Below are 16,664 nucleotides of genomic sequence, written 5' to 3'. Positions count from 1 at the left end.
GTGGTCGGAAAACGCAGCTGGGGACAAGTTGATTTACGAGGGCCATTTGCTGGAGGGGGGAGTCGCCATTTAGATGTTATCAAAAACGTCGACTTTCTGATTGGAATCTATTCAAACTGTAAGAGAAAGTAAAAATACGACAAGGTTGTCTGACTAGGGATGTATTGTAAGTGATTGTTGTCACTAGACTTGACAGGTTTACGTATATCAAGAACGCTGTCAGACACAACAAACACATGGAACCACAAAGAAAGGAGTTACACGGAGGTTTCCCTTATTGAACCCTTTGAATCCTGGAGTAAACTTCTATCATGTTCCACAAAACAAACCTACATATTCTTTTTTCACTTCTCTGTCAAAAATTTAGAAAAAAATTAGGTAATTGGATATTAGTCTCGTTTTATCAACATCTGTTGTTGTTTTTTTTATAGAAAAAACACGTACAAAAAACATGTTGTGTAAAAACTTTGGCTTGGACAATATCTGACGTTCAAATAGTGAGCTACAGGGCAACGAAAACAGTCAAACTTGGTGTGCTCAGAGTAGTAGTGTTATAAAAAAAAACATTGCTTCAACAATAAATTGAATGCATATTGAGGAAGGGCGCACAATAACTGCCACATTTCATGTTCAAACAGATATATACGCACATGGAAATCGGTTCTTTGGGGATCGTTGATAACACTACATTGATATTGAGGCTGTAGTATTTTCGAATAGCAAACAATGCCCGCATATATATTGACATAGCAAGACGGTCAACCCTGTGTACAGTCAAACATGTATGCCGCCCTCTTTCGACAACTATTATCAGTATAATGTGCTATCGTTCCGAATTAAGCACTGGGCTACAGCGCCGCATCCAAACGTGCATACGATAATCCCGTTTTGAAAGTAGGTCGTGTTTTCAAAGATTGTATGTAATTCATTTCCAACGTCTTGATTAAGATTATTAAGAAAAAAAAAATGAAAATACTAAGTGGGTGTATTTTATGAAACGTCCAAATAAGTAACAGAATTACACGTTTGCGCTGTTTATTTTCGTTTTGTTCACCACTTCATCTGAGCATGTGCGTGACGTCATAGTAAATTACCCAACTCCGTCATATCATTTTCAACAACAGTTATTTATATTACAATTACAAAATTGAAAACAAACTCGAACGAATCATACTTAATAATCATTACACACTGGATATCGTAAAATCTACAAGTCGTAGTTTTTTTTTTGTGTGAAATGCTGCCTTCCTCTCGAAGATAAACAATTTTATCATCATTATCAAGCGCATTAATTACAATGCTGTGTTAAAAAGTAAAGACAGGCAGATAGTGTACTATCGCCATGGTAACCAAGAAAAGAGATGCAAGATTCGACGCTTCATCTGGGTTGGTATCTTCTCCGTGTGATTGATTGCCGAGGCGTCGTTGAGATAGAGCGACAAGATGGTCAAATTAGACTCCGTAATCTGACCGATTATATGGGAAACCAAAAACATTCTAAAATGGCAGAGGAAAGAGTTTACCATAACTACCGAGCTTTGACATTTCTATGACGTCACTAATTCAAGTCATTCTTGTTCATGGGTTTCCATGGATACGGGTCCAGTGCATTACCGCACAGTGAAAGTGTCACAATTATGACACGGTTTTTATGATGAAGATTTACATACACAACACCAGCATTGAAGGCCGGTTTAAAAGATATCCCTATGCGACGATGACTTGTCACGTAATGGGATCGGGATTTATTCTTATTACATTCTAAATACTATACGCATTTCTGATGAGGGGGGGGGGCATATGCAGGTCAATAGCCAATCGCAGTTATTGTAACAAAGCCTGCCAATTATCATCCAATCAGAGATGTCCTGCTAGATAAATACGGGGAGTCGGATATGCATTTCGTATTTTTCGTGTTTTCCTTTGTCCATCCGAAAAAAAAAACAGGCGCAAAATCATGCAAGTGGATTGTGGGCAAGTTATCGGTGCGTGTATTCGAAGCAAATAGGTTAAAACGTTGAAAGCAAAATCATGGGTAGACCTGTCATTGTTTGCAATAGATTCGTTTCAGTGATGGAGACTGCAGAGTGTAGTCTCTGTGCAATGTTTATCCGATGAAATTGTTAACTTTCTCAAATAAAAAAGTTATGTTGCGTGTCTAAACTACACCAACATGTCATAATTTCTCATCAAATTTTAGTAATGATCATGCCAGCCTATACTTCGGTAATTTTCAGTTGATTCTGTCGGGGTAGGGCACAAACAAATAGAGAGTATTTTGAGTTCAGGCGACCGTCATATGTTGCCCAAAGTATTGTTAATAATTAATATGCATCATAAGTTATGAATTTTATTGTAACGTTAGTGAAATAACGTTCTCAGGGCGCGCATTGATATCTCCTCTTTCGCGGCAAACAATGTTGACCTCGTTAATGAGCAGGGTGTGACCAGGTCAATCACGTGAATGGTAAGCTGCAATATAAATTACGTCTTGAAAACATTACGCAATTCGTAGCCGTAACGGCACCAAAATTCGTACGACTAAAAGTAGCTTTCTTGGTGAAAAGTATTTTTCTGGAATGATCGGTAATCACTTGAATTTTTTTTTTAAAAAGGTGACGTCAGAGGATCGGCAGAGTACTGAGAGTTCTTGAGGTAGTTAGAAATGTTTATTTCATGACTTTCGTCAATAATTTACCCTGTGGTTTAAGCCTACGTTTAAAAGAAAACAAAACCCAGACTATCAGTGAGTACGCAGACTTTGTGGCCATTCAAAGCTGAGTTATGTGGAACGCTGCTGGTTCATGGGGAACTGACTCTCGGCAGCTCATGTCCTCGTTCGCGCCGCCAAAACAGCCAGACTTGTTGTCATGGTAATGGAACACTAAGTCACTATTTTCTTCACTGGGCTGTGTTGGTGGGAGAGCAACGTTGTATTCGCTGTCTTCATTCCCTTTCGTCTCGGTGGTGACGCAGGTCATGCCCGCCTGATATGGGTCCACTAGACCTTTGTCTTTCATCTCCTTCTTGAATTTCATTCTCCGGTTTTGAAACCAGACTTTGATCTGGCGCTCAGTCAGATTTAACACGCTGGACAACTCTGTTCTCCGCTGTTTTTGCAAATATCGGTTGAATCTAAACTCTTTCTCCAATTCCACCAGCTGGGCTGTACAGAAGTTCGTTCTCATTCTTTTGATTGGAGATCTTCCATTCTGTGTATCACCATGCTTTTGTTGAGACGATGCTGTCAACGAATAACATGACATTAGAGCTTAATCAACTTTTTAATTTGTAATTAAAATAAATCAACCAACTAATGTGCAGAAGAGATAATGTAAGATGGAATGATATAGGTAATATGAAATAAGATGAGAAGAGGAGATACGAGATGCTCTGAGACAAGTTGAGTTGAGTTGAGTTGAGTTGAGTTGAGTTGAGTTGAGTTGAGTTGAGTTGAGTTGAGATGAGACAAGATTGAATGAGATAAGATGAGATGAGATGAAATGAGATGAGATGAGATGAGATGAAATGAGATGAGATGAGATGAGATGAGATGAGATGAGATGAGATGAGATGAGGTGAGGTGAGGTGAAGTGAGATGAGATTGAATTAGATGGGATATGATGAGATAATACAGTAATAGATGAGGTAATGTACAATAAGATATTACGAGTGAAGAAAAGATACATGTATGCTAATTATGTAAAGTAACAAGAAACATCAAATCACATGTAACAAACCTACATAACGGACAGGGAGTTGTTGACCCACAGAGTGTGTACCCGGATGATAAATAAGTAATCATGTCACGTGATATTATAATGGGTATCTATGACGACACATAATACAACTATGGGATGTTTTGGCTCGGATAAATGGTAACTTACGTTGTTGATATTTCAAGTGAGACTGTGCTTGTTTGCAAGGTGAAATCGAGCAATAGTAGGAAGGAATTTTCAATCTGATTGGCTATATTTACATATATCTCTAAGTAAGAGCCCCCCCTTCCCATTCTCCTCAGGTAGCATCGTGTTAGTTGTTACTAAATTATTGTAGTAATAACAATTATTATGTAACTAGTCTCAAATATCAGTTAAATATCACATCTAATCCAATTGAAAGCGTCTGAAATGGGACACGTTTAAATCATGTTAATTGCATACACATACTGTGGGAAGAACGCTCAAAAATGTAAAATAACTTTAGTAAATATATTGTTTTATTTTAGAACGTAGAAAATATATAACATTACACTAACAATATGAAATCTGTTCCGATATCTGCATGTGACATTCACGATAACTTGAAATATTTGTTTAACGAGGCCACGTTTATTGTGGCGTCTCCGTCTTGGCTAATGCGTTTACTTATCTTGATCGCATCAAATGTCAAATCCAAGGCGAAATACAAGATATAAGACAGGCCCATACTACGGATGCCACATTGGATCGATCAGAGCACGTGAGTGGCATGATAGTTGCATATACGCCGTCGAAAGTGGTGATAGTGAGTGGGTTACGAGTATTCAACTGAAGAATGTGAATTTTAGCGAGCTTTTACAAAATGGACACTTTCTGAGTTTGTTTTGCTTCGTTTGTCTTTGAAAATCAGCTACATTAAGAATAAATAATATTTAAAATAACACCCTCCAGCACTTTCAAAATGAAATAGGGTGAGAACAGTTTTAATATCGCATATTTTTTTTAGTTAAAACAGCATACTAATTCCAACATGTTTTTTTGTATTTCGCTTGTTATGAGAGTAATATTTATTGAGAAATTTAGAATCATTTATTAATTATGACAATTTCCTCAAATTTTGTGTGTTATTTCCAAAAACTTGCACACTGGGTAATCGGAGAGTACGGTATCCGACGCGATACTGTGTCTACGTATTAAGGATGCAGTGCTATCGACCAAAACACAAGTCACTGTGCACTAGATATTTAATTACGTTTGTTTAGTGATAACGAACGCTAGTTTGCGATGTGACTCCGTTCCTTTCACTCATAACACGAGTTATGCTGGGCTGATTGATGGGAGTTCGGTTATTGCTTATAATTTGAACTCTGACCCCGAGAATAAAAGAATATCAACATCAACGTTGCGTGAAAAACACGTTATATTTTTTTTTATTTTTGTGCGTGAGACTCTGTATGTTCCCGTGTGTTTGGCTCATATTTGAAATATGCCGAAGCAAGACCTGTATGAGGTGAGCCTGACGTGTAACGGTTCGCTTTACGGTAGACAAACGAAAAGATCTTGGCATATTCTCCAAAATAACGCTGAACAAAACGAGTATACAAGCTCAACCTATTTTTTGTATGTTTGTGTATGTTTCCCGCCCATAAAGGCTGGACCGATGTATTCCGAGAGATCGTGGCACTGAAGTAGTAAACAATGAGATCGAACACGTAATGATGGCTTTCTTCGCAAAAACAATACAAACAATTGGCATTGTTTCCCTTAAATTATTATTAGATCGATTGTCGGGTTAAAGTTTATCAAATTCATTTCAAAATGGCCGATTTCATCACATTGCTAATGGGGGTGGTTTGAACGTACGACTCACAAAGTAACACAAGCAGAGCTCCGTGGGTGGGTTTATAATAAACATTGAAACGAGGGTACACGTAATTTATCGTGGCATTAACGACGTATATTACTGTAGCATCACGTGTTTAGATCATAGCAGTTTTAATTCTAACGGTAGACTGTGTTTACGTTTTGTTCTGTGGTTCTCTGCGCATATTGGAAGCATATCACCGCATTTTTCACGGAGACCAAGTGCAAATGGCGTGATATGCAGCGGAACTATCTCTGTTAAGTTTTCACAATCTCTGTTATCTTCAATAATTTTTTGTTTTGTTTTTTACGTTTTACATGTACTTAAAAGTTGAAAATTCTCTCTTTCTCTGTTTTTTTAAACATATTTCATACAACACGGCTGGAAAGAACACAATACACGTACATTATGGTAGCCAACTGTGTGATGTTGAGTTTGTTTAGGAGAACAGTTAGAACAACGTAAAACGGATTATTGCTATTTTTATTTTTTAGATTTTAGAACATTCATGTTTTCAATCATATTTAAGATTTTGAGCAACGATGACTCGGTTCCATGTATAATACAACACAGACGTGAAACTCTCGTTTTGAGTGAGTGAGTGAGTGAGTGAATATGCGCGTGTGTGTGGTTGAAACTATAATAAAAAATATGAAATCATCGTAAATTGTACCAACCTGTTCCTGTATTGTGGTTGAAATGGCGATGATCGGTCATCCATGCGTACATAGCCCTTTGTGGTGACCCCTCGCCTGCGGACAGTTCTGACTCTTGACCGACAGTGCTCATCATATTGACAGTGTTAGCCGCGTACGCCGGGGCCATGCTATAGTCCTGTCTCGTATTGTTGGCATCATTCACGTTGGTCTCCGCGCTGGTGCACGTCAAGTTCGCGGGCCTGTATTTATACGTTGTATTCACACCATTGTTGAAGTAGGCAGTTTTCTGTTCTATGGCGGGGTCCTCAGCGCTGTTTCGGTAACCCAGACCACCGTACTCATGATGAGAGTTGTCATACATTGCGCTTTGCATTCTGTCCACTTTACTCACACGCAAATCAATCTCATTTGGCTTCCTTCGCAGGTCTTGACATTGTCAGAAAAAAAAGCAGCGATCGCTGTCTCACGTGACTATCCAGGAGCCAATCACATACCAGTAGTATGAGTGATAGACAGGCCGCATAGGAAGAACCATTACGAACCGTGTCCAGTTTATAATCTTGTATATCGATGTATGGAGGACCTGGGTAGGTTGGCGGTAGTGTGGGATTTGATTAAAAAAAATATGTTCACTTCGACAAAACACATGGTCTTCTGCCCAGAAAGTCGGAGGAAAAAATCAGCTTCCGGGAGAGCTACATCGGAGTATCGACTGAATGCATTATTGACTCGTTGAAAACGGTTTACTATTTTGAGTGGGGTGATTTTTTATTACAAAGGCAGCACATATTGCTTTTGGTTATTGTACGGTTGTTGCTGGTGGTAGCGAATTACGCCACCGAACTGTATCTTTAACGTATCTATTACAATTGTTATCAATAACATGGCTGTCATGGTGATTAGTGAGTTTAAACTTGAGTATCATTCTGTTATTTTACGTACCCAGTCAATGTGACGTCACGTGCCACTTTAATTTATGACTGGTTGTTAGTATCATTTGGTAAAATTAGGCTATGCTCAATCGTTTTAATTAAAATTTGGATTAACTAGCTTAGAGATGTTTTCATTTAACGCCATTTTAACATGATGACTTTCATATGCACGCTGTATTGGGTTGTGGGCACGACCCTGTCTCTTCAGCCTAAAAACAGTACTCCTTCTGTCCGCCACCATGATGTTGTAACCACCGAACAACTAAACCAAATCAGCGAGGGAATTTATAAGATGAAAGATATACTTAAGTAAATATAAATTAAATGTAAAAAAAAATTATATATATATATATATATATATATATCAGGGAATCCCATACTCGTACGGAGCGGCAGTGTTGGATGGGAGGAGATTATGACATCACGATGATGGATTACGTAAGACACGAAAGACAGATGAGATCGAACACTATCTACGATGCGCTCTAATTAACCAATCACCGGCGACTAATGAGTCACCCGCCACCTTGTTTAGGGGGGAATCAGGCATTTAAATAATTTTCTAATTATTCACACTCGCATTTTCGATCACAGAAAAGTGGCCTTTTTTAATAATATTTGTTTTGTTATTTATCTTTCGATATTTTAATTACAGGCAATTAAGACAATCCTCTAAATAAACACATAGGTCCTGTGTTTATTGCCTGCAATCTGAATTAGTTACTTCCGGTCTTTGTGAAACAAAATGTTAAATGTTCAGTATTCTCGAGAAAGTGAATAACACAAAGAAAAATGTTCTAGTCCAAATATTGTTTATATTTGTGGGATATCGACTAGTGGGCGCAACTGGGATAAAACATCGTAACTTGTGAAAAACTTTTTCAATTGAAAAACGAAATCGAGGAGGTGATTAAAACTGATGACAACGGGACTGCCGGTGTCAACATGGGAATTGTAATTGTGGATTGGAGAAGAACGTATTGGAAACAGGTTATCATTATGAGACACAGATAAGAACACGTGGACTGGTTATCTTGTCAGCATGTTGCGAAAGGTGCTGTAGTACTGATTCAAGCAAACCACACAGAAGCAGCAAGCGACGTCACGGTGTCTTCACGGTTTGGCAGTTCGGTTCCAAGAGACGCAGGTCGTCAAGCAGAAAGCAGATCACTGATTGCTGAGCAAGTCCGCGGAGGCTCGTTATTGGTACGAAGCTTGCCATATTCTCACGTCTTCGTTAACTAAGTAATGGCAGAGAAAATCAGATTTGAGCATCGTTTGTGCCCGGCGTCGGCGGTAACGTTGATGAACGAGTACGAAGGGGTGACCGGATCTCACTGAATCAGTTACAAATATAACACGTCACGGTAGATACTACAACATCAAGGAATCGGTGGAAAAAAAATCCACAATTAACATCAAAATGAAATATTGAATACTTGTTTTAGGAAATATTCATCTTCAAAACACTTGTATTTAGATACTACAACATCAAGGAATCGGTGAAAAAAATCCATAATTAACATCAAAATTAAACATTGAATACTTTGCTTTAGGAAATATTCATCTTCAACATAATTGTATTTAGAGGAAGTTAAATTATGTGTAAAGCTTATTTCGTTATCAAATGATCTAATTGCGACTAGCCGAAAACAAAACAAAAATGTAATTTTGTGAAGCGATTTCTTCTTAACTTTACACATGGATGTTACTATAGCAACCGGTTGCCATCTACATATATGGATGTCGGCGATCACGATATGTATATTTCGTATGTGAATCGAAAGGCGCTAGTCAGTCAACCAAAAACTCACGCTTTCAAATACATTTGATATTTTGCACAATTTTTACCAAGTCGGTGAGACCAGACTAACCGCGGTGAAGGCGTCATTCTATACGCTTTTGGGAGAGACACCGAAATACGAGGGAAATGCGTGTCTGTTATCAGCGGTGTTTTGAAATAAAAGTTCCGCTACCCCCGAAATCGAACCCGCCATTGCGGGGGTTGTACTCGCAATAACACTGGTGTAAATATCGCGGTGCGGGTCACAATCGGACAACTATAACAACAATACCGTTTCGACAGCGTGGATATAAATCACGTGACCTTGAAAGGAACTTGCACTGATCAGGTCGTAAATTTACCTAACTGAAATAAATTATTAATGAGTATTCCAGGCAAGACACGGGAGGGTGATTTATTTCTTTACCACAAACCAAGATGACCAAATGCAGCTTCTTTTCGATGTCGCTTTCTAAAAATTGAATTTTACTAGTTTTCTCAGCTGAAAATATGATTTTACCGTCACTAATTTTAGAAATACCACGAACTTATCAGCTTCGTCTGTCGTACATTTGATTTAACACTGGTTTCAACACTGACAAAATAAAGCCATGAATGTGTTGTATGTGTATAGCAACGGGCATAGTAATTAGAATATCCACGACAGAAATGAACATACGGCCTCGCTCATCGACAAACAAGATGGCGTGTTTTTTCTCTGTTAACATTGTCAGGTGCCGGCGTATTTCCATGTCATTGTCTCTTTTCTTCAACAGTAAAAGGAAGTTAACTTGAGTCTAAAAGCTTCGAGTTTTGTGTAGTGATTAATGCTCTATTTTATAGGACGTCGCTGACAGACAGGGGCACTGGCTGGTGGGTGAAGTCAAGATGGCGGGTTTACCAGTTTAAAAAAAAAACGTCATAATTTGCCCCGCAATATTTGTGATAGCACTGAGGTAAACTGTACTGAGTTTTGCAGCGGATTAACGGATTTGTGGAAAAATATGAATTACGGAAAACCACTAATAGATAGTAAAAGAGTAGTATAACAGCAACTCCTGTTTACGACGAGATTTGAAGCAGTGTTAAGGAACCAAAGTTAGTAAAGATAAATAAGGGGGGGATAAAAGAGGCTCTACCATATACGCATACAGGAATGTTTTGATATCAGGCTATAATTTGGCTCTACAGTATTTTGAAATATTTTCATACAAAAAGGATGAAAATACGGAATAAAAATGTTAATATCGGATGTTGGAACAAATTCTCTATGTAAGTATGCGGACCACTTACAGTCACTGTGGTTCGATATGGTGGGCTCTCTGCAATTGGGAGTTCGGGCAAATTTGTCGCGTGGTATGTCTAATTTGCTCACAGTATTATTTCAACAAAGCCCGGGCATACACCCTGATACTAATTATAGCGAACACCTGCCATTTCTGTGAACGTAATCAAAAGTAAAACGATTAGTAGGAATACTCGGTATGTCGACCACCATCAGTGAGTTACGCAAATGATTTGAATTGTCTTGCTAGGAAGCCATCTCTATGAGATCCCGTATTCTTTGTAAAAAAAACAAAAACGGCAACCTTTCAACCAGCCAAACTTGCCTAACATGACACAGACGCTCCTGATATCTAACAGTATTTAAGACACGGTTCTCTGTGTAGGGCTTTAATGAAATAGTCGGTCGTAAAAACTCACACACAAAGGTAGCGTTTTAACAAGCTACCATCATAAAAAATGTCCTTTTTTTTGGTTTTTAATCAGTTCCTTTCCAAACTGCATTAGATTACAATGGATAAAACGGCATTGCAAACTGAACTAGGTGTTTTAAGTGATGTACATGCGGCAAAGATTTATTCTAGTGTATTTTCTAGTGGTATGTATAGTTTTGTTTCATGTCTGTTACTCTTTCTTGACCACACCATACATACAGGTCGAATTTGTGGCTGATCTCAGCGCCCTGTCTCAAGCTGCAGATGAACTTGAAGTCTTGACGCCATTCAGATATATATTTATAAATAGGGACAACATAAGACTACGATATAAAAAAATGAATTTGAGGTGATTTGCCAGAACCGAAGACTGATGCAATAGCAGCAGTTTACAGTTTTCGAGACATCAGTCCGTCAATCCCTGTGTTATTGGGATTATTCAATGTGTCGTTAGTGGATGAAGGTTGTTTCAGCTGTTTTGTTCGTGCGGATTGTTCTATCGATTGCTGTCGGACGTTTTTTTTTTTGTTTTTTTTTTTGTGTGTTTTTGGACTTGTAATTTTTCCTATATTACTTTTGTTCTAAGATCTATGGCTGGGCAAGTTGTTAGTACTGCATCGTGAAAAGAAACCCAGGCAGTCTGTATATGTAACAACTGTGCACAACGCTGCCTGCAAAGCCATCGTTACGCTATATATGCGTTTGTTTGTTTGTGTGTGTGTTTGTTCTTGTTTATTTATACATTTCCACCCACAATAAATCCACATATATGTCACTAATTAGTTGTAAATCACAGGGAGGATAAAAATATTACACACAGACAAACACCTTACTTGAAATCGATTATGCCATGTGTACTAAAGTGACAGTAGTAAAATATTTAGTTTGTGTCAGACGTTTTTTTTTTTTTTTTTTTTTTTAAATTTACGACTATTGTACGGAATCAACGAGAACATAATCGTAAGTACGAGAAAATAACGTTAGGTTTATGACTTCGGTTTAGGGTTGGTCGTATATCATCATTCAGCGCGTGTTGGGGATGTGCAGTCTGCGTACAGCTATCTCCATCTATACCTCCAGTGCAGCCGGCAGCGAGGTTCACAGAGACCGATTGAAATATATACACATTTGAGTTTTGTCCGTCCCAACCGTGTCCATATCTTCACAATGATGAGTTTTCATCAGCGGGGATGGGCTTATACTTAACAAGCCGATGATGCTGGATGCAAAAGCACGCTTATCATCGCGGACACGGTTTCTAATGTTTTAAATGATTCCACGAACGGCTACGTGAATGATGGCGGTAACAACGGCGAAATGAGGGCGGCGAGGCCTTCCTCGTTCATATATAATTCTCCCCAAACTCGAAACGTGAATAAAATATTGAGGAGTAACGCGGCGATGGATTATATGGCACTGTGTGTGTTAGCTTCAGCAAATCCACCCCAGACGCGATTGTAAGTTTACACGGAATGATATATGTGTTATGAGAATGTCTCGAAAGCTTAGGCAGTTGCAAGTGGACGGGATGGAATGCGGGGAACAGCGCTGTGGCGTCGCTTGCTGAAGGTTTCTCGAACATCATTGACGAGTTTGAAAAAGAGATGTAAATAATAAATATGAATTAAATTATCAAAATAACTTTGAGTTTCGTCTTTTTTTTTAGATAGATTCGCTTGAATAGATTAAGAGGGAAAATCATGTGACGAAATCTATTGAATCTTCGTTCTGTTTGAGCTTCAGAAACACGCGGAGTAATGCTGCTTTCATGCGGTGTACGAGGGCGTTAGAAATCAACCGCGTCACTGTAAACTCGTAAATAAGGTAACATTGACGAGAGAATTCGACAACGTGGGGAGTGCCGCGATACCAGCAGGACTGATTCCAGCCCGTCTGTAATTTATCACCTAATGCGTCGACCTATGCAACACACGGAACGACTACTCGGTACTGTGTTGTAGTAGTTTCTGTGTGTGTTAAAACGCCGTAACTCATCCGATGTACTTTACATACATCGAGTATCTGCGATTTCTAATGTCCGAACCAGCCTATCGTTTCCAGCAACCAGCGTGCTCGGCTGACTAAAACGTTAGATTGTCAGGAAATGCCCTCACATGATAAAAGACGCGATATGTATTTAATATAATATAAAAAAAAGTACAGTAGCCCCTTAACTACCATCCCATAGCCCAAATATTTACACAAGACCACTAAATTTGAACCAGGTAAACGGAACATATTTATTGGCTGATATCACAAGTATATAGTGAGTGATCTTGTGTCTAAATATGCACATCGTCGGTGTCTGCGATGAACTATGAATACATCGCCGTCAATTTCAGACAGAGGTGGGTGGGCGTAGATTTTTAATTGACTCCCTACGATAAAAGTAGACCTTAACGTACGTAACTACTTGACGGGTAGTATTCCCCACCCTTGTGTTTAAGGACATCATAAAACAAACCAATGTCGCGACAACACCGGAAGATACGAATTGTATGCAAACTGGAGTGATTTGAAAGCAAACAAACAAACGCAGCTTCGATATCGGTGTCGATTCAGCGGCGTGTTTGCCTACGACGACGACGCCTTACGTAAGACCGGGGATTAATGAATGGATATATAGTGCGTGAACCGACCCAGTTTGTTTGTGATACTACAGCGGCGCAGTAACTGTCAGTGTCGGTGCCACGCCGGGACTGGTACGTATGGAGTATTGAATGACAGGGTTTTTGAGGTGCATGGCGAGGCTAGTGTTGACGCTTGCTGTGTGAACACTACGTGCCGAACTGTACACACAGGTCGTCTATACAATTCCCGACAATGGGCACTTCTGGTTCTTTTGTTGAATTTTAAGTATTTCCACTGAACCTTGTTGACAATACTCCCCGTACTATTCGAGCAACCTCATTGGTGTCGCTGTTAACGGTACCACAGCGTTCCATTACGTGCACAGCGATAGGGCGAGCAGGACTAACATGTTTGGATTTATTGATTTTTATCTTGTTTTTCATTGGCGAGGGGAATGTATGCATGAGTGATACTGACACTAATATATTGCGCAATAGACGATGTAAACAACACAGCCCCCGCGACGAGATATCCCCTACAATCACCGGCAACCTCCATACTCTACTTCGTTTTCACGATCGGGCATTTCAATATCTGTTGTTATTTGTTTTAAGTTTCAAAAAAAAAATACATAAATGCATACACATCTAACCACGCGTGTACCCCAACCCACAATGTGAAAACGATCGCGTTAATCGAAAAAGGTTCAATGAAGGACTTGATTCGATGACTAGTCACAAGAACGTTTGTAATTTTGTTTTCTTGTTCGTTTTTCAACGTCCACATCCACAAATACAGGCAGTTGATACGTGATTCAAAGCTCTCTATTTCCGGAATACGCTAACAAATCAATACGACGAAGTAAGTCGCGCGCCGTGAAGGCGATTTGAGGTTGTCGAAGGTGTTGTTTTGAATCGAATAAAATAATTGCAGTATGACATCGCATATCGGTTGAATTCAACGAAATATTGGATATCAACGACGTTTTCGACTCCAGAAATTCTGAGAGAATTTTCAGAATTGGAGAAAAATTTGGCAAAATAAGAATTATTTGTCAACTGTTTATATTTAGAGAAACGTTAGCCCAATATACTGCAAACGCTGGGAAATAGCTACATGCAGTTTCATCGAATTATTATCGATTCAATGCATTCTTGTGGGAATATATTTTATTTTAAATTAACTAAATCTTGAATTAACTAAAAAAGAATACAAGCTAAAAAGACATGTTTTACCAAAAAGTGAAATGTGTGTGTTTTATTTGTGTGCACTGTGGACTCCGCGCTCTGTTAACTATATTTTCGGTTTTCTGTTAAATTGTTCAAATTTTAATTAATAGTGGACCTTTCTTGACAAGAAAAGGTATAGTGTTATGTTGTGAATGTACACAGCGCAGAACTGGATATAAATAGTAGTTGATGTCGGATCACTGGGGGTACCTTTCTACCTCCATGCTTACACCATACCGCGTTATCGCATTTGAGTTCCACCGGACGTGGTGCAACATTGCAATGTTAACGAATTTTTTAAAATTCGATTTGAACTCTGTCATATGAGTATTTTGAAACGTCCACGGGCTGTAATAGTCTATGAATATATAGAATGTCTAAGCAATTGCAGAGGATTTAATGTTTTAATATTAGTCAAACTGATAGATAACTTACCGGTCACAATGGCGGAGTTCTGTCGGAGTCCGTACGTATATGAGTAAGCATGACGCGTTCTCCCAAATCTCCTACAGTGATGTGTACCTCCTTCATCTCTATGACCAAGTCAGGTTACTAAAAAATATCACGATAGAGGAAGAAATATTACCAATACAGTCAATTTAGCCGTATTTAAGCCGAGTTGTGCTGTTCGGCGTTTAACCCCCGGATACACCGCCTCCGTACGTTCCCGCCTTTGTCTTGTCAGCTCGAGACAGGCGGATGTACAGCGTGCCCAGTGACTTGATGGAAAAAAACACAAGGGCTATTAACGCTATATATTTCATTCCGCACTGTGTTGTTTTTGACGCCAAGAGAGAGGAGATTCCGCCCGTGTTTGTTTGCAGAATCGACTGACATTCGCTTGAATTACGGGGTGGCTGTCAGTTCTACCTAGTATGGAAATCCAACATCACGTTCGCCTGTCTATATGTTTGATTTCTTACCCGCCATGTTTTTCCCATCAAGCAATCTTCCCAAACTTGTATATTTAATGGTTTCTACCATGTGTATGTGTGTATGATAAAATTCGAGTTGCGATAACAATTTAAATCAACCTCTCCGAGTTTCGAAAATTGAGTATTCGAGGGAAAACGAATAGTAGCAGAATAATGCAACATTATAAATCAAATTTTACTATTAAAGTTTGCGCACTCTCGTAAAAAATAGTGATTTCAGGGCAACCTTCAGTCGTTATATATTCGCACACATCCTAGCAGAAACTTTGAAACCATATTTACTGAAATTCGCCGATTAAAGTAAGTTTTAAGGCGTTAGAACTAAGAACTCTCGCTGCTGAAGTGTGCTTGTTTCATTTCATAATTTCCCAAACGATTTACCCATCCTGAAAGTTATAAAATGGATAATGCTGTAAGTTGCTGCGAAGGATTCATACATTCCAATGTGTTTGCGTTTATAATTTCACCTTGGACATATACACTTTTCCCCCCGGTTGTGCGAGCACCACTCACTGACACGCTGTCGACATGTGATGGAATCGAGTCGATCAACGCGCTGCTAACAGTACCATCATGATTAGATTTCTTAAACTGGCCTCATCGATAACCGTCACCGTTGACATTGGAATGTGCCTTGCAGTTGACTGACAAACTAATCACCCGTCAGAGATGTTCCGCAGTGCTGTTTTCGACGCACCAGACGTCAAATACTCATCAAAACAGAAACATCCCGTGTCTAAACGTGACAGTCCTCATCGGACGTCAAAATGCGTAGGATTTTCTCGCACAATTTACTAATACTGCTCGGTACGGATTCAACTGAATCCTACTCGACATGATGTACCCAGACATTTCAGCTGCGGCATATTTCAGCTAAAACAGTTGGGTGATTTTGAATAAAAAGTCTAGAATTTCAACTTAAAAAAAAGAGAAAAAAATAATCTTATTCAGTTTCCATGGTTTTGTTTTATTTCGATGAGTGTTTTTCACCAACCAGCATGAAATAATCTGTGTTTATTTAATCGATTATCCAGCGTTACAATATTAATATTTTAATACACCCACGTTTAAATAATCCTGCATATTTCTACGGCAATTGTGTTTGTCTTTTTCCGGTCTAGACGATTCCTGCAATAAAAGCAACGCATCAGAATCCTTATACAATTTCCGTATCTTAGTTAGCTCCTGTGTTTTTATTTTTTATTCCACCACGATGGGCGTGCACTCAGGTTTGTCACAACTGAGGAGTCGACTTAAAAATAAAATACGCAA

General features: G+C 38.9%; 1 protein-coding gene across 1 annotated transcript; it reads right to left on the bottom strand.

Annotated features, from left to right (window-relative positions):
* Nucleotides 1–1,220: 1,220 nt before the first annotated feature.
* Nucleotides 1,221–6,616, bottom strand: hox3 (homeobox 3). Its single transcript, NM_001164907.1, is given in 2 exon segments — nt 1,221–3,244; nt 6,243–6,616. Coding segments are annotated over 2 exon segments (828 nt in total). The 5' UTR covers nt 6,598–6,616; the 3' UTR covers nt 1,221–2,771.
* Nucleotides 6,617–16,664: the final 10,048 nt, after the last annotated feature.

Source organism: Saccoglossus kowalevskii, chromosome 20 (assembly GCF_978046115.1).
Source record: "Saccoglossus kowalevskii chromosome 20, keSacKowa6.1, whole genome shotgun sequence".
NCBI lineage: Eukaryota > Metazoa > Hemichordata > Enteropneusta > Harrimaniidae > Saccoglossus > Saccoglossus kowalevskii.
Note: the sequence above shows the minus strand (reverse complement) of the source record. Positions and strands in the feature narration are given on the sequence as shown.